Source organism: Pogona vitticeps, chromosome 5, assembly GCF_051106095.1.
Source record: "Pogona vitticeps strain Pit_001003342236 chromosome 5, PviZW2.1, whole genome shotgun sequence".
Taxonomy (NCBI): Eukaryota; Metazoa; Chordata; class Lepidosauria; order Squamata; family Agamidae; genus Pogona; species Pogona vitticeps.
Genome location: NC_135787.1, coordinates 120,578,648 through 120,601,538, shown reverse-complemented (window position 1 = coordinate 120,601,538; position 22,891 = coordinate 120,578,648). Strand labels below are relative to the sequence as shown.

General features: G+C 42.0%; 1 protein-coding gene across 3 annotated transcripts in view; it reads left to right on the top strand.

Moving 5' to 3' along the window:
* The window catches only part of CERK (ceramide kinase), a 62,720-nt gene that overhangs the window by 12,039 nt on the left and 27,790 nt on the right, over positions 1–22,891 (top strand). For 2 of the 3 annotated variants that reach the window (XM_020796995.3, XM_020796994.3), the window contains 4 exons: positions 2,073–2,186; positions 4,780–4,902; positions 7,819–7,944; positions 17,998–18,061. In XM_020796995.3, the coding sequence (XP_020652654.1) occupies positions 2,073–2,186; positions 4,780–4,902; positions 7,819–7,944; positions 17,998–18,061 (427 nt within the window). The remainder of the gene's footprint in view (positions 1–2,072; positions 2,187–4,779; positions 4,903–7,818; positions 7,945–17,997; positions 18,062–22,891) is intronic. The other variant, XM_078394392.1, reaches the window with a different exon arrangement.

The window sequence follows — 22,891 nt, the reverse complement described above, 5'->3', positions numbered from 1 at the left end:
TAGGCAGTGTCATTTATGTAATGCAAGAATGTGTCCACATACGATCCCTTGAAACAAAAGGACTTTTTCTTTCTTGGAAACGAACGCACCATAGAGGCTTTAAATTAATCATTCAGGGATCAGAAACAGAGCTTTTTCTCAGGCGTAATATACTGGGTGTTCTTCATGCTAATGAGATCCTGGTTTCATGGAGTAGCACTTCTCTGTGCCTGCACTTCATTGTCAGTTTGGAAATAAATGGAGTGTGGCTAAATGAACCCCCCCCCCCCCCGCGCGCTTTCTCAAATAGTTTGTCTTTGATTGCCATACTTGGTGAGTTTGTATTGCATTCTGCTGACAATAAGAAGTAAATTCATCCTCCAGGATTTAATTGCTGAGGCAGAAAGAGAAGACCTTATTCAATAAGTGTCAGCTGTTGACATCTTTGTATTTCTCCAGTCTGGAAAAATGAGCTCCTGAAATATAATAGTCCTCTTGTGTGAACTGATTTACATTTTGCATGAATGTGTTTTTACATCATTGTTGGCCCTCTGCTACTTGGGTAGTTCTTTATCCTTAGAGCAGGGATGATCGGGGTGGCCCCACAGGTGTTGTTGGACTGCAAATCCCAACACTCTTCATCATTGGCCTGGCAAGCTAAGGCTCCTGTGAACTGCAGTCCAAAAAACATTTGTAGGGCTACATCTTACACCTTCCTGCTCTAGAATATTGTCTATTATGTTGTTTTCTTGGTTAACAGTTGTGCTAGATCAAGTCTTAAGTTGTAAATAATAATGACTAATGGAGATATTGTAGGGATGTGGTGGCACTGTGGGTTAAATCACAGAAGCCTCTGTGCTGCAAGGTCAGAAGACCAGCCATTGTAAGATCAAATCCATGCAACAGAGTGAGCTCCCATCACTTGTCCCAGCTCCTGCCAACCTAGCAGTTCGAAAGCATGTAAAAATGTGAATCAATAAATAGGTGCCACCTCGGTGGGAAGGTAATGGCGTTCCGTGTCTAGTCACGCTGGCCACGTGACCACGGAAACTGTCTTCGGACAAAACGCTGGCTCTATGGCTTGGAAACGGGGATGAGCACCGTGCCCTAGAGTCGGACACGACTGGACTAAATGTCAAGGGGAACCTTTACCTTTACCTAATGGAGATATTACAGTTGGTGTTCAGCTTAAAGTGATTGTTTGTATGGTTTCTATCACCTCACACACACACCCTTCTTCCAACGTTCTCAGAGGCTCTCAGCCTCACTGCTGTGGCTACATTCTTAAACCCATGCACCTGGTAATAAATTCCACCAGACTCAGTCAATCTTAACTTTGGAAAAAACCTGTATAGGTTTGTGCCATAGGCTATTTTAAACAAATTGGTCTTGGACAAGGCAAATTCTTACTGTCTAATTCTCATTTCTGGTTTATTTGATCAATATTAATTAATTATGTTTTAACTTTTGCATATTGTATTATCACACCATTGCAGAAAATGAGATGAACAAATTTTGGAAATAGAGAATTAAATATTCAGACTGGCTTAGCTTCACAGAGATAATTACATCAGGATTTTTCAAAACACGGAAGATTGCAGTACCATCCTGTACCCATGTTCTTGGGAGACACTGAACTTAATAGGAGTTGATTCTGAATAAATGCGGGTAAACACATTTTAATAGTAGCAGATATTCTGTTCTTAGGATCACAGGGAGAAAGCTAAGGTGAACATATGGAAAGAGGTTTAAAGCCTTGCATTCATTGCACACTTAGATATTGGGCTGAAAAGACCAATATTGTGTGTGGCTATACAGTAGTTAGTAACATATGCTCATGTGCATTTAACTTCATTATTATGAAATTTCAAGCATCTTTGTCAGGTATATTTTTATCCTCATTCCTCCAAAGAGAATATTCTGAATGTGTAATGTACAAGAAAGTATCTGACAGTACTGATATATGTTGGTAGTTCAAACTTTCATCAGTTTTTTTTCTCAAGTAATCCACCTTTGTACATTTTTGTTTAGAGTTATAGAATAAAGAAAGGCTTTGCCCCCCGTCTCTCTCACACAAGGATATGTTTTCACAGAGAGTTGTGCTGTGCCCACTTCTGAGATCATTGCTGTTGAGGAAACAGAAATCGATAAGAAACAATCTAGTACTGGGAAATGGCAAAAAATGACAAAACCACATGCATTCACAGGTAATATAATCTTACCTCTTACCTATTTTTTAAAAAACCAACATTTCTAAGTAGTGATCTTTCTGTATGTACAGTGTACAGTGGTGCCCCGCTAGATAATGACCTCACAAAACGACAAATCCACGTGACGATGACTTTTTGCGGTCGCTATAGCGCTTTGCAAAACAGTCTTTCCTATGGGCGAATTTCACTGGACGATGTTTCGGTCTGTGCTTTGCAAGATGGTTTTTTTCGGGACCGATGCTTCGCAAGACTGTGATTTTAACAGCTAGGTCCGCGACTCGCAGAATGGGTGTTTTCAGAACCGATGCTTTGCAAGACAGCGATTTTAACAGCTCATTGGCGCTTCACAAAATGGCTTCCCTATGGGTGATTTTCGCAAAACGACGACGATTTTTCCCCATTGGAATACATTAAACAGATTTCAGTGCATTCCAATGGGGAAACGCTTTTTGCAAGACAATGTTTTCACAAGACAGCGATTTCAATGGAACAGATTAACATCGTCTTGCGGGGCACCACTGCTACTAAGTAAATCTCACTCAGAATGGCTTTATTCGGTTATAATGATGAAGCAGGGTTGGGCGCCAAGTAGGGCTGTTTTAGATTTTGGGGCCTGTCACCCTCACACAGGTGGTGGTGATGCAAAAAAAAAAAAAAAAGGAAAATTGTGTTTGTTAGTGAATGGGACATGCTTCTCTTCTGAAACATGTCCTCTTGTCCAGCAGTTTGTTGGAGCAACAGCAAAAAAATCTAGACAAACCCTTTCTCTCAGTAACTGGCTACCTAGGAGGGGTCCCCCCCAATAATTGAGGTTTTTGTTATTTTTTAAATGTGTTTTTAGAACTATCTACTATACTAATTTTTTAATTATATCTGTTTAATTTAATCTGTTTTTAATTCTGTAATCATTTACTGTTTTAGCTCTTAATACAATTTTTTGAAAATGTTGTAAGTTGCCTTGAGGAGAAAAGCTGGCGATAAATATTTTACGTACAAATATAAGTATCTTCATGTAAAATATTTTATGTAAAATAAAGTTTGTTTTTCCATATTTTATATCTTACTTTTTAACTAACAAGGTCATTTTGATGAGGCATGTGCCTCATTTTTATATATGGTTTTTAGTAATGATCGAAGTTGATAGTATAGTGTTAAACTTGCCAATGTTTTTCAGTGGCTTAAATGCTGAAACAGCTTTTTGAAAACCAAGAGGATGGAGGAATTTCATTCAAATTTGATCCTTTTAACTCCTGAGATTTTCTTTCTTTTTTATTTACACTTCTTGAAAAGATAGTTAATAATGTTTGGGAAATCATCCTTCCTGGCAACTGAGTCTTCCTCTTATCCATAGGAAGAAGGAAAGAAAGGAATGGCTAGTATCCAGCATGGCACAGCATTCATGCAAGCAGCTTCCACGTGTGTTAGTAGAAGGGGGCAGTTGATAGACCTCCCTCCTGCATGAGGTGGGAGGTCTATCAACTTCCATCCTCAAGAACAAAAACCTGTTCCAGAAGTTTGAGATACATCCCAGAGCGGGTTTTCAGTGCCAGAGAGGATGGGAGAGGTTGACGGCTTGAAGTGTCATCATCATTATTTGGAAGTATCACTTTGGATTCAGGCCTTTGGCTTTCAAATGTAGCACTTTAAATTCAAGAGGTTCCATCTGCCTGTTTCAGATGAAAAGCCAGGCATTTCAAAGGATTCTGCATATATTAGCTTAGTAAAAGCAGAATAAACCACACATCTACTCATTTTTTGTGTATGAATGGAAGTTTTACTTTTCACAATGGTGGTACATGAGAGGAACATGTTGGCTGTCTTGAAATCACTGAGGACATTATGGTTTTATATCCATTACTAGCTGACATCCAAACCGGGGATTTCTGGGGAACCTTCATTCTGAAAGGTTTCCCAGTTCTGGAAAGTCTTGAGTCTAAAAAAGCCTTTAAAAACTGTCAGCTAATTTTGTCAAATGTACTGTAGTTTTAATTTAGGATGCCCTACTGCCATGTAACCTAGGCCCTCATGCTACAAAATATCACTGTAGCATAGCAACCAGGAGACTGAACTATAAACAAGGAAGTCACATCTTTCTGTTAACAGATCAGATGGCTATAAGCAAGCCAACCACACTCTTTCTATGACTCATGCCCCTATTTGCACTGTGGAGACAGAATACTGACCCCCATCATATAGGATTGGTCTACTCTACCACTATGGCCATTTACATGGATATAAACCTTATTGAACTCAAGGTGACATATTTTTGATTAAATGTGTACAAGGTTCTGCTGTTACTAAGTTCATATAAGTAGAATCTTTCAAACACTGTCAAATTGTATATATAAATGCTGCATATTATATTTGAGAATTTGTATCACGAGTGTTTGAATTTCTTTCTTTCTTTCTTTCTTTCTTTCTTTCTTTCTTTCTTTCTTTCTTTCTTTCTTTCTTTCTTTCTTTCTTTCTTTCTTTCTTTCTTTCTTTCTTTATTTCTTTCTTTCTTTCTTTCTTTCTTTCTTTCTTTCTTTCTTTCTTTCATAAATACCTCTAATGTTCTCATTGGTATATTTTATTTTATTTATTGTAGTGTACCATGTGAAGAGGGCACGACATCACTGCTGGCAGTGCAATGAAGTGACATTCTGGTGCATTGATGAGCATCTTTGCAATCGTTGGATACGTGCACTAAAAGAATTACTTGATTTGCAAAGTAAGTTGCAAAGGAGGAAGTTGTTTCCTCCAATACTTCTAAGAGAGTTCACAGTTCAGGAATCTAGGCGAGAAAGGAGACGCACAAGAGTAGGTCCATGAATTTCTATAGCCCTCATATAGCTGTTATCAGACAGAAATAGCAAGGGCCTTACATGACTTTTACCAATATTTCGGTAAATTGGGTAAATTGCTAGCAGTCGGCAATTACATGGGTAAGACCAGAGGTTTCTCTTTAAAGCAGCTACTGCTCCCTTCCCTTTATGCTCCTTGGCATGCATGAGCTTGAATGTATATTTGAGAGAGAGTATTTTCTCTGTGACAACCCTTACCATGGAAAGTGCAATTCTTAACATTCATATGCCCGTTCCCGGGAAGTAACTTACAGGAGTACAAAATCTGTTTGTGCATTAGGAGAAATGCCTTGATCATAAGGGCAGTTCAGAATGGGGCCACTTATTCCAGAGCATTCTCTCACTGAAAGTTGTCTTGAGTGTGGCATGGGCAGCTATTGGGGATGCTCTACCTCTTGGTTTTCTGCACCAAACAGCAGCTTGAACTAGAGCAGAGGTCGTCAACCCCCTGTTTGTGGCCCGGTGCCAGTCCATGGGGTTGCCAGAACTGGGCAGCGGATACGGATCTCTGCCCCCCCGCATGCCCACAGAGGGGGCCGTGTTGCACTTGTGCGGGGGGGGGTCGCACTGGCGGGGGCTTGTCATGCTCACACTCATGTGCATGTGTGCGAGTGTGACACCCCCTGCACAAAAGGTTGGGGACCACTGAACTAGAGGCTTTACAAGGCACATTCCAATTCTGTGGTTCTTCCAGAGACATCTGTATTAGGTCAAAATTCATGTCAGTAGGACACATTGATATTACCAGCACAAAATTAATGCCATGTGTGTATATTGATTCTTTGACCCTTTCTGGTATGTATCCTTTTATGTATACATGGAAGGTTGTTGCTTCATACGGTGCTTGTCCCTCCTTCCCTTCTACTAAGAAACTCAGCAACATCAAATAAGGTAGTGAAACGTAAACTATTTTTAGAGCAGGTTTCTCCCCTCCCCTGTATTTTCTTGCGTATAATTTCAGTGAAGTAATTTAGAAAATGGAAACCGTGTCTGGTTGCATTTTTAAAAGTTGAAGTGAGTGGATGTGATACAACAGTAAATTTCCAGGGACTCAGGTGTTCAGATGTTTTATTATTTATTCCTAGCTCTGCTTTGTGGCAGGGATCCTGGGAAAACCTGTATGTGTGCTGTCTGTTTGGAGTGATGGTTTTACTAAGTGAAGGGTTAGACCTTTTCTTTAATGTTAGGCAACCAAGGATTTACTGAATTCTACGATAACACAGATTCAGAAAGAAAACAAATTATACTTCAATCATCAGAGACTAAGGACACAAGGCTGAGTGCAGGGATCAGATCAAAGCAGACGATGACGAATGTAAATCAAAATCCTTCCAGTCTACAGGCAGGGCCAAAATGGGGAAGGGGAGGGATTATGGTGAGGAAATAAAGGAACACGGCTAGCGTATTAACTATTAACAATTTCTGACATTCAAGGCAGATGTATAGACTGAAACAGACAACAAAAATAAATCAAATTACCTTCAAATAAATTTTAGAAAATATAAATTTAAGGACAGAAGTGAATTGGAAACGAAAATATTTTGGTAAGGAAGTGGAGTGACCGAAAAAGGAAATTGGTTTATGCCCAGTGACCTGGAGCACCTGGCTGCAGAGTCAAGGATCAAGAGTTCAAGTCTCCTCCATGCATCAAGGAGAAGAGTGAGCCTGTGCAGCCTTCAGCAAGCTGCATGACCCTAGATTGTGCCCAGAAAGAGGGAGTCTTAAACCACCCAACAGTAAGTACTTTATACCTAGAAAATCGTGGGGGTAGTCACTGTGACTTGGAATCGACTTGACGGCACATCATTAAGAAACACATGTTGAAAATATGTGGGTTGCCACAACTCTTTAGACATTCCTGCTCAGAAGAAAGAGAGTCAGAAAACATTCAGAACAGACTAGAAGCAAGCTAATATGTTTTTTTCAAGTTCCCTCCCCTAGTGCCCAATAATCAGTAAAATGATGTCTTGTCATTAGGAGCTAGTTTTACCACTCACAAAATGGCACGTTCCAACTTTTCCCAATTATTTATTCATGATTTATTTATTAAATTTATACTCTGCCTTCTCACTAAAAATAGCACCCAAGGCGGCTTACAGAGCTGTTAAAAGAAATAAAAAACAGTTTAAATCCAACATTTAACTAAAACCGTAATGAAATAATATAAACCTGCCCTACCATAAAACCATAAAAATACTGTATACAAATTGAAAACAGAGCAGGCTAAACATGAGATGCCAGTATAAAAAGATGGGTTTTTACGGTCTTCTTAAAATCAGTCAGAGAGGAAACAGATGGCAGGTTCAAAAGGAGTGCATTCCACAGCCTAGGGGGCCACGCAGGAGAAGGCCCTCTCCCATGGACTTGCTAGCTGGGCTTCTGAAGCTGTTGGCACTTTTAAAGGGGGGAGGGGTTCTTTCCTGAAGATCTTAAGGTCCGGACAGTTTCAGAACAAGACAGGCTTTTCCTCCGATAGCCAGACCTCAAGCAACTTAGATCTTTCAAGGTTAAAAACAATACTTTGTCTTGGACGTGGTAAACAAAATTGGAACAAAATAGTACTGGAATTAGCCCTAAATTGATTTTGAAAAAAAGAGGATTCAACATTGACTGAAAGTTTATGGCAGCATCCATAATGGTACAATTTATTCCACTGGAATTGTTGTTTAAAATGATTTCAGTTCTTTGACAGTTTCTTGAAATGATCATGGTAAAATTCTGGCATGTATAGAAGAGCTGGAGAAAAATTTAGACAACCAACATATCCCTTTTCATTTTGGCAGCCTGTAGACCAAAGCACTTGCTTGTATATATTAATCCGTATGGAGGAAAACATCAAGGAGAAAAGATATATCAGCAAAAAGTAGCTCCCCTGTTTAGCCTGGCTTCCATCACCACTGATGTTATAGGTGAGTTACATGAAATGATCTGCGTTTTAGCCATTTCTGTATAGTCAGAAATTATTTACAAGTGGCTTCATTTTTGGACTTTCTTTGGAAAGAATTGGCATTGTTTTGGTTTTGCTCTGTGGAAATGTTAGTGGCAAGTGTTATCCAAATGCTATATTTCTAAGTATTTAACCTAAAAGGCCTGGATACAGGATACAGAGTGGATCAATTGAAATCAATAAGGTTTAAGTTGATATAAATTGCATCAATATCATTGATACAGCTTGGCTTAAATGCAACCAATGTGTTTTTTTAAATGAAGGAATGCTATTCTGTCTCTCATGGAGAGACATCGTGGGCATAGTCCAGTCCAGATTTAGGCAGGCTTAAATCCATTGATTATAGCAGTGGTTCTTAACCTTTTTGAAAGAAACGCCCCCTTGAGCCATTGAGGAAGTTATCATCGCCCCCCTCCCCGCGGTGATGATATCTTATTTATTTATTTATTTATTTATTTATTTATTTATTTATTTATTTATTTATTTATTTATTTATTTATTTATTTATTTATTTAAGACACTTAAATCCAATGACCCCTGAAAACAAAATTAAATTCCAAGAAAATGAAATGCTCCCCAAAAAGTAACATTTAATGATTTAGTTGCAAGTGAATTTTAAGACGCAAAAAGAAATATAAAAAGGGCATAAAAACAAATGCAGGAACTAAAAATTTCAAGACAAAAAGTCTGAAACTAAATTAAAATTGGAGGAAAATATATATTCATGCACACTGTAAAAAGGCTGCAGCCATCTTCACAGGTTTGGCTTGCTCCAGCGACCCCCTACTGCCCCCCTTCTGCTCCAGCGCCCCCACACCGCCCCTTTTCGTTCTACTGCCCCCCTGAAAAATGAAATCGCCCCCTGGGGGCATTATCACCCACGTTAAGAACCACTGGATTATAGCACCCTTAGGGGAGAATCCTATTGTGTTTTTCTCTGGAATAAAAGAAACTACGTAAGTCATAGCAGCAAATTGCAGCTAACTAACAAGGTGCTGCTTGTATAATCAGTCATATGACTGGCACACATCCAGGCATGCAGTTGGCACCTTGTTAATTAGATGCAATTTTCTGCCATAACTTACGTGACTTCACTTGAGTAAAATCCCAGAAGGATCTGGTCAGTGTGTTTAACTGGACTGAACTGTGACCTGCAATTTTCAGTCAAATGGGGGAAAGTATATATTAGATTCTTTAAAACTCTATTACTGTATTTAGCATTTGACATGCTTTATTTCCATGAGTACCTGCCATTTTCAGCCAAACCATTGTTACCTACCTTCTGGAAGCACTCTGCTGCTATCTGCACAGCTATTCAGAACATTTGATAGAGCAGAGCTGGAAGACAAATGGTCCTCCAGGATCAGAACTTGGAACATTATTTCAAAGAGGAATACATATGATGACATGATGAAATCATCCATGTATTGGTAGGACCCCCATCAAAAATCTGTCACTGCTCAGTTATGGGTGACAGCAACGGGTTTCATTTTTCTTTAAAGCTGCTTCTCAAGCTCTGCTCCAGGTTGTGTTGGACTCTGGCTCCCACCAGTTCAAAGCAGTTGTAGTCCAATTACATGTGGAGGGTCATAATTCCCTATCCCTATAACAGAGGAATAATTGTGATTGACAACTGAACATTTCCATACAGACTCCCTGTTGGGATGGGAAGGAAAATCACATTCACACTGTACTGCTTGAAATCTCCTTCTTCCCTTTTATGTACTATGAAGTAGCTCTTAGGTCTTTTCAAGCAAGTCCAGTTAATGGAACATTATTTATTAGACTCACTAGAACTGCACAAACAAAGTGATCTTTCAGGTTCTACAGAATCCTTCTTCAGGCTGGAAGCTACAGAATCCAGAGGGATAAGGAGGAAAAAAGGAAAACTCAGAAAAACCTGCCTCCTTGTCGTGTGGCCCTTTTCTTTGTAAGCACAATGACCTCCAAAGTGGAGAGCATCTTAGCCTTTCTTCTCACATAAGCTCTGATTGATATCACTGTGCTAAAAAACAGGCCTGAGAGACTAGTCAGAACTCCGTATAAATTGCCAAAGGGCTTCTGGCAAACCCTTTTTATAGGAAAAAAATGAAAACAGCTGTGAGAGCTCTAAACGTTTTGCGGTGTATACAGGAGTCTTCTCATATTTGGTATTAGAACACCTTCTAAATAAAGTTGAATTTTAAATTGCAATATTATTGTTGTTCTACTCCTAAGTAGACTGATTACCACTTAGTAGCTAACTAGTGGTTCTTCTTCGTGGCCTCTGTGAATACACACATATGGGTTTAGTCTGCGCCTGCGCTGACATTCTCGGACTCTTCTAGAGCTAAAAGTAACAATTTTATGGGACGATCCCCCAAGAGGCACATGCTCCTCCCACCTGAGATTCCCCTCAGTTCCTTTTTTCCGCCATGCTGTAAAGTTCTACAGAGATATAGAGCTACGTATTTCCACAAGGTTTTTCCCTTAGCTATTCATCACTTCCCTTTTAATGGGATACTTCCCCTTCTCAATTATTCAGTCTACGATTCCCCCCATGAGTTGTTTTTCGTTTCAGTTCAACCTTTCTATTTCTTTCAAGTTTTCCTGCCTTTTCTGGCCTCCTGAGCCCCATTTGATTCTCGGGCATGTTTATTATTTTTCTGCCTGAGTGAACTACGTTTTACCCAGATAGATGTAGCCGCGCAGACTCGCTTATATGAGTTTGCTTTTTATTCCGCTTTTCAAAGAGAAATAGATCAAAAGACAGTCCGGTTCCTCTCACATAGCTATCCCATTGATCCATGAGAGGACCCTTCAATATCACAACAGAGGATTCATCGACGGAGCGACTTTGCCTCAGAAAAGAGGATGTGCGAGCGCGCTCTGCACGAACTTCGTCCGATTGCCTCTCTCCTCTAACTGGCCATTAATGACTGCGCTTCTGTCCAGTCTGGCCATAGCCCATTAATAATAATAATAATTTATTATAATTGTAAGTATATACACAGTATACCCATACAACGAAATTCACAGACACCCAGAGACCAGACACATGGACACACATAAAATTCCCCAAACACTAAAAAATCCCCCACTAAAAATACAGACATCTACACCGCAGGCCAAGTAACACAGTCCAACTAATTATTCACTACTGGTGGTCTTTAAGCTCATTATTAATTGCAATTATAGCTCTGGAATAAAAACTATTGAGAAAACGTGTGGTCCGAGTCTTAATTGTTCTATATCTTCTGCCAGATGGTAACAGTTCAAAAAAGTTATAAGCAGGATGGGAAGAGTCTCTCAGGATGCTGTGTGACTTCCTTAGACAGCGGGATGTGAAGATGTCATCCAGGATTGGTAGCTGGAGCCCGATGATATTCTGGGCAATTTTAATGGTTTTCTGTAGAGCTTTTTTGTCCGCTACAGAGCTACTCCCAAACCATGCCAGAATGCCATAGGTTAGGACACTCTCAATGGTGCTACGATAGTATGGCAGAAGTAAATGCTGAGATAAATTTAACTTGCCGAGCATTCTCAGGAAATACAGCCTCTTCTGTGCCTTCTTCATTAGCATGTTGGCATTTATAGTCCATGAGAGGTCCTCTGAGATGTAAGTACCCAGAAATTTAAAACTACCAACTCTCTCCACTTCCTCACTGTTTATGTACAGTGGTAAATGTACATTTCTCTTCCTCCTAAAATCAATTATGAGTTCTTTAGTTTTTTTGATGTTAAGTGTGAGATGATTTTCTTTACACCAAAGTATCAACCTTTGTACCTCCTTTCTATAAGCAGATTCATTGTTCTTATTTATGAGCCCCACCACTGTCGTATCATCCGCAAATTTAATAATTGCATTGGTGTTATACAGTGGGGTGCAATCATGTGTGTACAGGGAATAGAGGAAGGGACTTAGCACACAGCCCTGGGGAGCTCCTGTACTTAGTACCAGGGTAGAAGAATGGTGAGATCCCATCCTTACTGACTGTGGCCTATCTGTCAGAAAATCCTTTATCCACATGCAGATCTCCTGAGGTAATCCCAGGTTGATCATTTTAAAAAACAACCTATTTGGTAGAATGGTATTAAAAGCAGAGCCCTACATGAGGGCGGGCATTTGACGTTCTGGAGTTGGAGTTCGAGGCTCTTCCTCTATCTCACGAGAAGAGGAGAGAGAAAGAGAGGCATGTCTCAGAGAGAGACTGGTGAATCATCGATGGACAGCGGCGTATTGCCACTGAAAGAGAGAGTATGTATGATCCATCTGCATAGACTCCAAGATCGCCCAGTAACCTCTCTCTTCCAACTGGCCATTCGGTGACTGCGCTATCATCCAGTCCGGCCGTGGCCCATTGTAGCCCTATATTAGGGCGGGCATTTGACCGTCCAGATTCTTGACCTCGAGGCTCTTCTTTCCTCACATGAGGAATGACAGAAACAAACTAAACACTTCACTTTGTCCCCAGCATCTGGTCGGGCTCGACATGGACAAACTACGCTTCGGCATCAAGCTATTTTTCATATGCCGGTCATGTCAAAGCCCATTCTGGTCGGGCTCGACATGGACAAACTACGCTTCGGCAGCGAGCTATATCCTCAGGTGCAGGTCCATCTTATGTCAAAGTCCATTTTGGTTGGGCTCGACATGGACAAATTACGCTTCGGTGTCGAGCTATATGCTCATATGCCAATCCATCTCATGTCAATTCCGTTCTGGTCGGGCTCCACATGGACAAATTACGCTTCAGCATCGAGCTATATGCTCATATGCCGGTCTATCCCAGGGCAAAGCCCACTCTAGTCGGGCTCGACATGCACAAACTACACGTCGACATCGAGCTATATTCTCATATGCCAGTCCATCTCATGTCAAAGCCCATTCTGGTTGGGCTCGACACGGGCAAACTATGTTTTGGCATGGAACAATACTTCTCCTATACTGGTCCATCTTGTATCAAAGCCCATTCTGGTTGGGCTCTACATGGACAAGCTGCACTTTGGCATGGAACAATACTTCTCATATGCCGATTGGCCTCATATCAATGCCCACTTTCGTCGACCTCGACACAGGCAAACTATACTTCGGCATGGAACAATACTTCTCATATGCCGGTTCCACTTGTATCAAAGACCATTCTGGTTGGGCTCCACATGGTCAAACTACACTTCCGCATAGACTGATCTTTCTCATATTTCGGCCTATCTCATATCAGAGCCACATTCTGGTTGGTCTCAATGGGGTCAAACTACACTTCGGCATAAACCAATACTTCTCATATGCCAACTCATCTCATATCAAAGCACATTCTGATCGGGCTCGACATGTACAAACTACACTTTGGCATGGAGCAATATTTCTCATATGCTGGTCCACCTCATACCAAGCCCATCTGGGTCAGGCTCGACATGGACAAGCTACACTTCACCATGCCTCTATACATCTCATATGCCAATTCATCTCATGTCACAACATGCTATGATCGGGCTCGAGATAGACAAACTGAATGCTTCCGTTTTTCCCCACCATTTCAGCAGCTCAGCATGGGAGAATCCTCCCCTTATGCCAGGCAGTCTGGCATCGAAGTCCATTTGATCTGGCTTGACTGACATATCATTACTTAGCAAGAAACGATGCTGCTCATATACTAGTCCCTTTCTCTTCAAGCCTATTAGGACCGGGCTTGACGTGGGCAAGTTAAATATTTCCACCTTCCATTGGAACTTCAACACTTCGGCATGGGAAAATGCCTCTCAAAGCCTATTCTAATTGGACTGGACACGGTTCACCTAAAGTTCCCATTTCTCCACCATGTTTACATTTCGACATGGAAAGATGATTCCCGTATGCTGACACATTTTATGTTGAAGCCCATTAGGATCGGCCCCAACTTGCATAAGACTTTGTTCTTGTTTTCTCTATCATATTAGCACTTCGACAGGAATAGATGCTTCCCAGATTACAATCCATCTGGGGTCGAAGCCCATTATGACCAAACACGACCGGTCCCGTTTTTGAATTGTACATTTGCCAATTCTGAGCATAATCTCGGATCTCACTCCTCCAGCTATCTCCCTTCAACATGATGCGATGCGTGATCATCTTCTGTCACCTTCAGTGTGCTCTTTGTATATGCACAGCTCACTTCTCGGTTGACCGCCTCCCGTTCATTGTGAGTGGAGGAACCTCCTTTTCCAGACCTATTTGGAGATCTGTGGATGAATGTATTACACGTACAGGGTATATGGAAATGGTATATAAAATTTGGGATGACACCAGCCCCACTTTAATCATCATAGAGCAGATTTCTTCAAAACAAGAAATGATTTCCCGGAACCCTACTATAAAATACGGAAACATCAATGTAATTGACAGGGAGACTTATTCCCTTCAATCGCTTCTGCTCCACGTGCCCAACGACTAGTCGCAATGGGCGTCTACTAAGGACAATTATGGTCTAAGATTCTTTCTATCTTAGAATCCATTACAGCAGACTTTATAACTACTCACACCAAGACCACGGCTCTAGCAAGGTAATACGGGTTTGCAGCTAGACACGCAAAATGCTTCAACTTCCATGGCACCCTCAGCATAGATAGAATGTTCACCTAGTTAAAATCCACTGGTTCATCAGAGAGGCAAAGGACAGAATTGAGTATCTCTCATTGCATGGTACCAGTCTCTTCAGTCTAGACTGATGGCACTAGAAATGTTTTTACATCCAATACAACAGTATATGTGGGTCTACAGCCCTTTCGTCCTTTTCTCAGTTCTGCCCATAATCCTTTCAACCGTGTCTGGACTTTCAGCCTCCCAGACAACTTGGTTTGTTCAAGGATGTTACCACATCTCTCTAGATTACATTATAAAAATGATTTTGTTATTTTTTCAGTAACGTTATACTTTCTCCCTTTTTCTGTACCATCCAGGAAGAGGTCTTTACCCCCTGGATAGGCACGCCATAATCCTAGTTACAGCATCAGGCTTGTGCAATAGCTTCTACTCCTATACTTTTATGGACATAGTAAGGACGGAGTCATCCGTACCATCTTTGTTTTCAGAAATCTTATCAGGTGTACTCTACCATCTGATTTTTTTACGTCTAAAAGGTTTTTTCACAAGGCACAAGGTGTCAGTTTTGAAATCTTCCCCGGCAAGATATATACGTCCACCTATACTGGTATTACAGCGTATGTTTCTCTTTAAATAAATAAATAAATAAATAAATAAATAAATAAATAAATAAATAAATAAATAAATAAATAAATACAAAGCAATCCTCTTCCCGAATTAATTGCCTCCACGAATTCAGTGCCATAGCAAGTCAGACTCAGCCTTGAATCACTCCTATAGTGGTATCCTTTACTGTTCGACCATGTGGAGGATCACTATTCCAAGCAACGGCAAGTTCGGTTCTGTCACTGTTGGGAAGTGCCGATCATCGATGTATTAGATGGGATCTGGACGCCAACCACAGGTTCTATTGTTTCTGTCCAGGTGTGGACAAGGACACTGTCGGAGACGCGTTCATATGGCAGTGGACAGGGAACTTGCCATAACTCTTCCCTCTGATACCTTTTATTCTAGGGATAGTCTTCCATCACCATCATTCCTAGTCAAAATCATTCCTGATCGAGCGCGATCCAAATACCTCCATGATGACCAATACCACCTGTCTCAAATCAATATTGACAGACACAGGTCACTCTCTCCGGTTCCTCACCTCCTAACTTTGGAGGGAGGGATGGTCGACCATCTGGATCTATCGTCCATGAACTTGACATTCTGAAGAACATTGCCACTTTGACTTCAGTGTTCAATCGAGCTCTAAATCTTTTGAATCGATGTCTATATGTAAATAAATGAAGTCTTATTACATATACTGAAACAAAGAACTACCTTTCCAATTTCCTTTGAAAGGGCTACCTACTTGACATTTCAAGTGTTACGTATCTGCTACTGTTGCCCATTGACCAGATGATTCTGGTCCACTAGGGCTTGTGTCTCACTCTGTGGACAAACATCTCCTCAGAGGACTCCATATTATCCATCCTCCATGTAAACACATTGTTCCTCAATGGTCTATACATCATTCTAAATTCACATGGCCATTCGAGCCCATTCATCTTCAAACGCGAAGTTAATTACTCTATAACAGCCTTCTTAGTGGCTGTCATATCTGCCATGGGAACCTGCGGTGTGGACGGATGGTATCTGATTTACCTGTTATTCATTTTTCCTGATATAGTGGCTTCCTACTTGATTGTCTCATTCCTAACCTAGTTGGTTAGTTGTCATATTTATCTATGCTTCATCTTACCATGATTCTTCAGATCACCATCATTTCCTCTAGAGCACATGCTCCACAAGATGCTCACCAGCGTTTGTTTTGGACACTACCACAGCTTCTGAACAAATGACAGGTTCTGTTATGCTTTCATGGTTCTCATTTCAAAGATCCACCTTCGTCATATCCATCTCTAGATCAATGGTCCGGGCTGTATCTATTGCTTACAAGTTGTCAGGCGGGTCACCATCTCATCAGCTTTAGGTTTCCTCCACAGAGCGCCTTCTACCATGACTGCATCCTGAGTAGAATCGAGTTTCTTGACGTCTACTGTGTAACTATATGAGCCATGCCATCCACCTTTGCGGAGCACTACCACCTAGACGCAGGAACATGCAATAACACTGGATTTGGCAGAACTGTGTGGGCATCCTTCCTACCGTGACGTCCCACCGGCCAATAAGTGAAGCTTGCCAGTCACCCATATGTGTGTATTCACAGAGGCCATGAAGAAGAAAGAAAGGTTATTTACCTGTAACTATGGTTCTTCGAGTGGACCTCTGTGAATTCACACTACCCACCCATCTTCCCCTCTGTCCGTCACGGGTATCTTATCATGGTACAACTCTCGTGCCCGGCAGACAAATTACAGGAACTGAGGGGAATCTCAGGTGGGAGGAGCATATGCCTTTTGGGGGATCGTCCCATAAAATTGTTACTTTTAGCTGTAGAAGACTCCGAGAACGTCAGTGCAGGCGCAGACTAAACCCATATGTGTGAATTCACAGAGGTCTACTCGAAGAACCATAGTTACAGGTAAGTAACCTTTCTTTCTTTGTTATGCCTTACCTTATATTTTAAAAATGTTTCTCTTTTCAATTTGCCTCAAGACAAAGCAGTTGCCAGGTTTGACTAGCAAAAGGTCTTTTGAGCCTTGGGAAGGTGGAGGCGTAGGGAGGGAAGGAGAAAGAAGCCCTGGGAGGGGTGGGGTTAAAGTAGTTATGGTCCAGATGTCTTTATGACCTTCTGATGATTTGGATTACAAACCCTGTCTTCCCTTACCATTGGCCATGCTGTGCAAGACTGATAGGTGTTGTATGTCCATACAGTTGAGGGCATAACACTTCCCATTGCAGCTGTAAATCAGTTCCGCCTGTGCCCCCTCCCAAGGTCCTGGGGCTGCACACACCCACCCCAGAACCTTTTATGATCCTGCCTCCTCCCCAGAAAATTCTTTACAAAAATCAGGTTTCAAAGAGCAAAAACTTTTTTTAATTATTTTTATTTTGGGGGGTGTTGATGCTAAAGGGCTACATTGAGCCCAAGGAGGCTGCACGTTGCCCACCTCTACTGTAGCATCATTGGGCATTCAACATTTGTGGCAATGAGCCTTATGGATGCTTTTTGACAAGGAAGCGGATGTAGCTCCCCCACTGCCCAATTTCATGAATGATCCATCTCTACACGGTGCTCGGGAATGGGTGTAATTGCAGTTTCATTTAACATGATGCAGCATTGGCTCTGCTGATCAGGTTGCTGAGGCTGCTACTGTCCCACCTTCATTGTGAGTAGCCTGCTGCTTGCTGCTTTGGGAATCTGCAGTTTTTTCACATCCTAAAGAAAAATGACAGGAACCAAAGCAGGGGGCCAATAAATCCCTAATGGCTGTTGTCATGTGCAGTACATTTACCTTCTTAAATACTTTGTCTTAAGCTGGTTTTCATTGTCTTTCCCCTTCATAGTGACTGAACGTGCCAATCATGCTAAGGATAATTTATTTGAAGTTAATCTAGAGAAATATGATGGGTAAGTTATTTCTTTCACAGATTAATCTCTTTTTAGGACTCTCTCTCCCTCCCTCCCCCCCCCCCTCTCTCTGCGTGTGTCTGTGTGTAGGTGCTTTACGAGTATTTATACAAAGCTGGAATAGTGTTCAGTAGGTCAGTAATCCTCTTTAATGTCCAGAGTGCCATGAGTGCTTGCTTCGGCCACACCCATTGTTGCCTCTTTTTATGAATGTAATTGTAGTCTCAAACATCTGCTTAACTTCTTTTCCTTGTCTGTTCTGTTCAATCACAAGGAGACTTCAAAAGAACCAGCTTTCATTTTACTTTGCATCCCCTTTAGAGCAAATGAGATGTCCTTAACATCTCTGGCTGCCTATCTGGAAGCTGAGTCATGGCAAATGGACTTCTTTCTTATTAGGCTGAAAGAAGTACTCATCCAAGTAGCTTCTTCAGAGGAGAGTTGTTAGGGGATCCCTGATATATCCTCCACATTAGTTTCACTTCCTCTTGGTCTGAAAATCTTCACATATATCTCTGGCTGCCTAGTTGCTGACTTAGCTTCTCCCTGACCTTTCCTGTAAATGGAGAGGGAGTGAAGCCATTCACAAAGTCAGCCATCACTTCCAGACTCAGATGCCTCCCCATGGGACAGATTACTGCAGTTTGCCCCTCTCTCAACTTTCCCACCCTTTCCTCTTATCTCCAGGAATCGACTGAGGGAGTGGGGCTTTGTGGAGACATTGGGGGCAACCAAGGTGCCCCTGCATACTGAACTGGGCCATTGAGTCAGGGGTTTCTCTCCCCTGACTTCTGTCTTAGTGAAACCAGTCAGGCAAGTTACCATAAATTATAGTTCTGCTCATGTTTCATGTCCCACCTGGAGGAGGAGCGCCTGGCACTGGCATGAGTGTTGTACTGATATGAGGCCTGTTTCTCTAGCAACAAAGCCCTGCCTGAGAGCTCCCCTGTTCCTACCATTCCCTCAGATGATGAAAACACTAGCTTGCCATAGAACAGTGACGGGCAACTTCCCAACACCCACATGACACATACGCCCAGAGGCTAATTTTGGAATCAACATTTGTGATTGTCAGGCCACATCTCTGGAAATGGGTGGCAGCCATTTTCCTTCGCTGCAGAAGCAAAACAACAAAAGCATATTCTTCCTTCCTCAAAGAAGGAAATGCTGTTGAATGTTGGTAGCCCCAACAGCAAAAATCACTGGCCACCTCTGAGCTTCAGCAGCGGTCCTATAGGTTCTAGGCCTAGGGGGTCTAGTGTGGCCCTTCTTCCTTACCAAAGTTTCTCATCCTTCTATTAGAAAGAACACTCATTCGAGTGAGGACTAGACTTGGCTTGTGGCATTCATGGCAACCCCACTGGACTTAACAAAATACTCTTGCCTGAGTGGAGTGCAGAATGTATGGCTTGAAGATATCCTGCCATTCCAGTCTGGTAATTTGGTTACATCTATGAAAAACAACAATGGCTTGATTACTACCCAATGAAACAAAAGCCTTCTACTAAGTCTTATGGTAAACATATACAGTGCCTATCAAGTGCATTGCATGTGGATATCTTGGCATACAGGCCATCCCTTCCAGGATACCCTATAGCGATTTCTGAGTGCTCTAGGGAAAGGAAAAGAGCTCTAGACAAATAGTCGTGCAAACTAATTTCTGTTCTGTCCCTCTCATGCCTGCAACTGCTCATTGTAATCTGCCAGGACACGTTGTAATCTGTCTAAACTAGTTTGTGTATATAACAGAGTTTCTCTGTTGTTGGTTGAGGAAGGTGACGGTGAATCCCTTGTGCACAAAATATCTCTTTCCCCTCCTAAAACCCACAACTCAAGCTTCATGTACTCACAGAACTCTGTATCCTTGCGACTGCATCTCCGAATGCTAATTGAGGACTGCTGCAGTCCCTGGTTATACAGAAATTAATTAAAACTGCCAGCTTGTCTGCTAATGTAAGGGCTTTCTAGCAAAGTCACAATTCTTTGGGCATTAATCTTTCACTAATTACTACAACGCTCAGTCAAATAGTATTGAGATTTTAATTATCCCGGGCATGGCAGTGGTTGCAGGAGGCGACAGGCATCTTGTACTATTCTGAATGCACTGAATGATGTTGGAGTTGTTACAGGCAGGTCGGCCAGTGGTTACAAGCAGACAAATTACCAACATTCTGTACCCGTCTGGTGTCATTTCCTGTTGCCTTTGTTGCCCTTTCTGGCTCATCATTGCCATAAGCAAGAGCATTGGATCCAGACACTTGGAGAGGTTAAAATCTGAATTGGGTAGATTTGGGATGGAAGTCAAACCAATACATGCCCCACTTCTATGAAGTCTATCACAGTGTCAGTCAGGAAACAAGGTCAATTTATCTCTTCCTGACATGCCAAATATCTCAGAGCAGATGATAAGACTTTGAATGCAGAGCTGGATGAAACAGTGACTTTCCTCCCAGCCAAATGAGGCCTGTAGAGCTCTCATGGTGGGATTTTATGGCCAGTTATTGAGTTGCTGGAGAAATCAGCAAACTGTAATGAAATAGAGCCAGATTCTATTTGAAGAACAACAGTGTATATAAGGTTTCAAGGGGGTCGGGCACTATCTGTCCTTTCACAAATGATGACCTGAGAAGCAAAGACAAATTATTTTTCCCCCACCCTCCTATCTACAAAGATACATCATTTCCATACAAAACTTGCCTCCAGGAGATTTTACCCCAGGAGAGGCGTTTTTTAGCTTTGATTTTTCCATTGAGTGGTTAAGTTTTAGGCTCCACTCTGACTTTTAACACTGGACTCCAGCAAGCCCTGCTTGCATTTGTCCCCTTAGGGTGCTGCATTTAAGGGCAGTACAAATGGGTGTGTGGACTTTGTTTTTAATGTTGTTCAAGTCTGTTCTTCTGTTTCCCAACACATGACATTGGTTCAGTAGGAAATCATGGTTAACAAAGCACATGCTGAAATATGCATGCAGGATTTTCTTGTGAGTAGTAACACTGGATCATTAAACCAAACTGTAAATGTATATGCACTTAACCTGGGAGTAAGTCCTACTGAATTCAGTGTGACTTACTTCTGAGTAGTCATGTGTAGGATTATAGTTCACAATTAAGCAGCCATACTTTCTTTAGGTAAACGGATTTATATGCTACTCTCTCTAAATGAATAGGGTACACAAAGGACCGAAGACTGCTTGCTCCACTTCCATTCATTCCAGTGAGGCTCCTACAGCACGACATACCACTGGGTTTTACTCTTATTATATATCTTAAAAGTAAACATGTTTTCTTTGCTGTGAACTGCCGACTGTCCATATAATTTAACATTTTCAGTGCGGAAAATACCATTTTGTTTCAATTCATGAGTGTGACCCATTTGCCATTCAAATCAATAACAAAATATCAAGGGAGCTAGATTGTCTGTGCTGAAGAAACGTAATCAGTGCCAAGAAATTGCAGGAAATCCTTTGCTTACTACTAACTGGCCTAGTTTTAATTACATTTTCTGACTGCCTCCTATGTTACAGTCTCCAGGCAGTTTACAATCACAAATGAAAATAAAGTATAATTTTTAAATGAGCAATATACTGTATAAACGTCATCAACGTCAGCGCCAGAGGAATCTCCCTCAGGATGGCATTCCATAGTCTGGGGGCAGCTGCCGAAAAGGTCCTTTGTCTACAAGCCATCCCTCTTATCTCCTTGAGGGATGGCTCTTTCAGGAGGGCCCCCTGGCTTGATCTTAATTGCCCGGTAGGCTCATATGTAAGGAGGCGGTCCTTCAGGTATCCAGGACCCAAGCCGTTTAGGGCTTTATACGTCAAAACAAGCACTTTAAATTGGGCCCGGGCAGCAACTGGTAGCCACTGTAATTCAAACAGAATCAGCCTGATGTGTTCCCTGGCGGCCCCACCACTCACCAGCTGTGCAGCTCAATTCTGGACCACTTGCAGTCGCCAGACCGTCTTCAGAAATCTATACGGGTAACATCCCGTATAGATTACAGAGCATTGCAGTAATCTGTATGGGATGTTACCAGTGCATGTGTAACTGTCATGAGACTCTGCTCATCCAGGTAGGGCCATAGCTGGTATAATTTCCACAACTGAAGGAAGGCGCCTCAGGCCACCAAGTCCACCTGGGCCCTTCAGAGTTATACCGGGGTCCAGGAGCACCCCGTCCCTTAGGGGGAGTGCAACCCATTCAGGGCAGGAAAATTACCTTCCAGCCTGTCTGGCGAAGCACCCACTAAGAGAACTTCTGTCTTGTCTGGATTGAGTTTCAGTTTATTAACCCTCATCGAGTCCATGATCAGGTCTAGACACGAGTTCAGCACAGAAACAGCCTCACCTGGATTGGTGGAAAACAAGAGGTAGAGCTGAGTGTCATCAGCATATTGCTGACTCCTCAGCCCAAACCTCTTGATGACCTCTCCCAGAGGTTTCATATAGATGTTAAACAGCATGGGGGACAGTATCGAGCCCTGAGGAATTCCATGACATAAACACCATGGGACAGAGCAAATGTCCCCCAGCACCACCCTCTGGACACAGTCAGCCAGGAAGGAGCGGAACCACCATAAAGCGTTGCCCCCAACTCCCAATCTAACCAGCTTATCCAGAAGGACACCATGGTTGATGGTGTCAAAAGCTGTGGAAAGGTCCAGGAGTATCAACAGGGTCACACTCCCCCTGTCTCTCTCCTGGCAAAGGTCATTGTACAGGGCGACCAAGGCAGCCTCCATACCAAAGCCCAGCCTGAAACCCGATTGAAATAGATCCAGAAAATCCGTTTCATCCAGCAGTGCCTGGAGTTGCCCAGCCACAACCCGCTC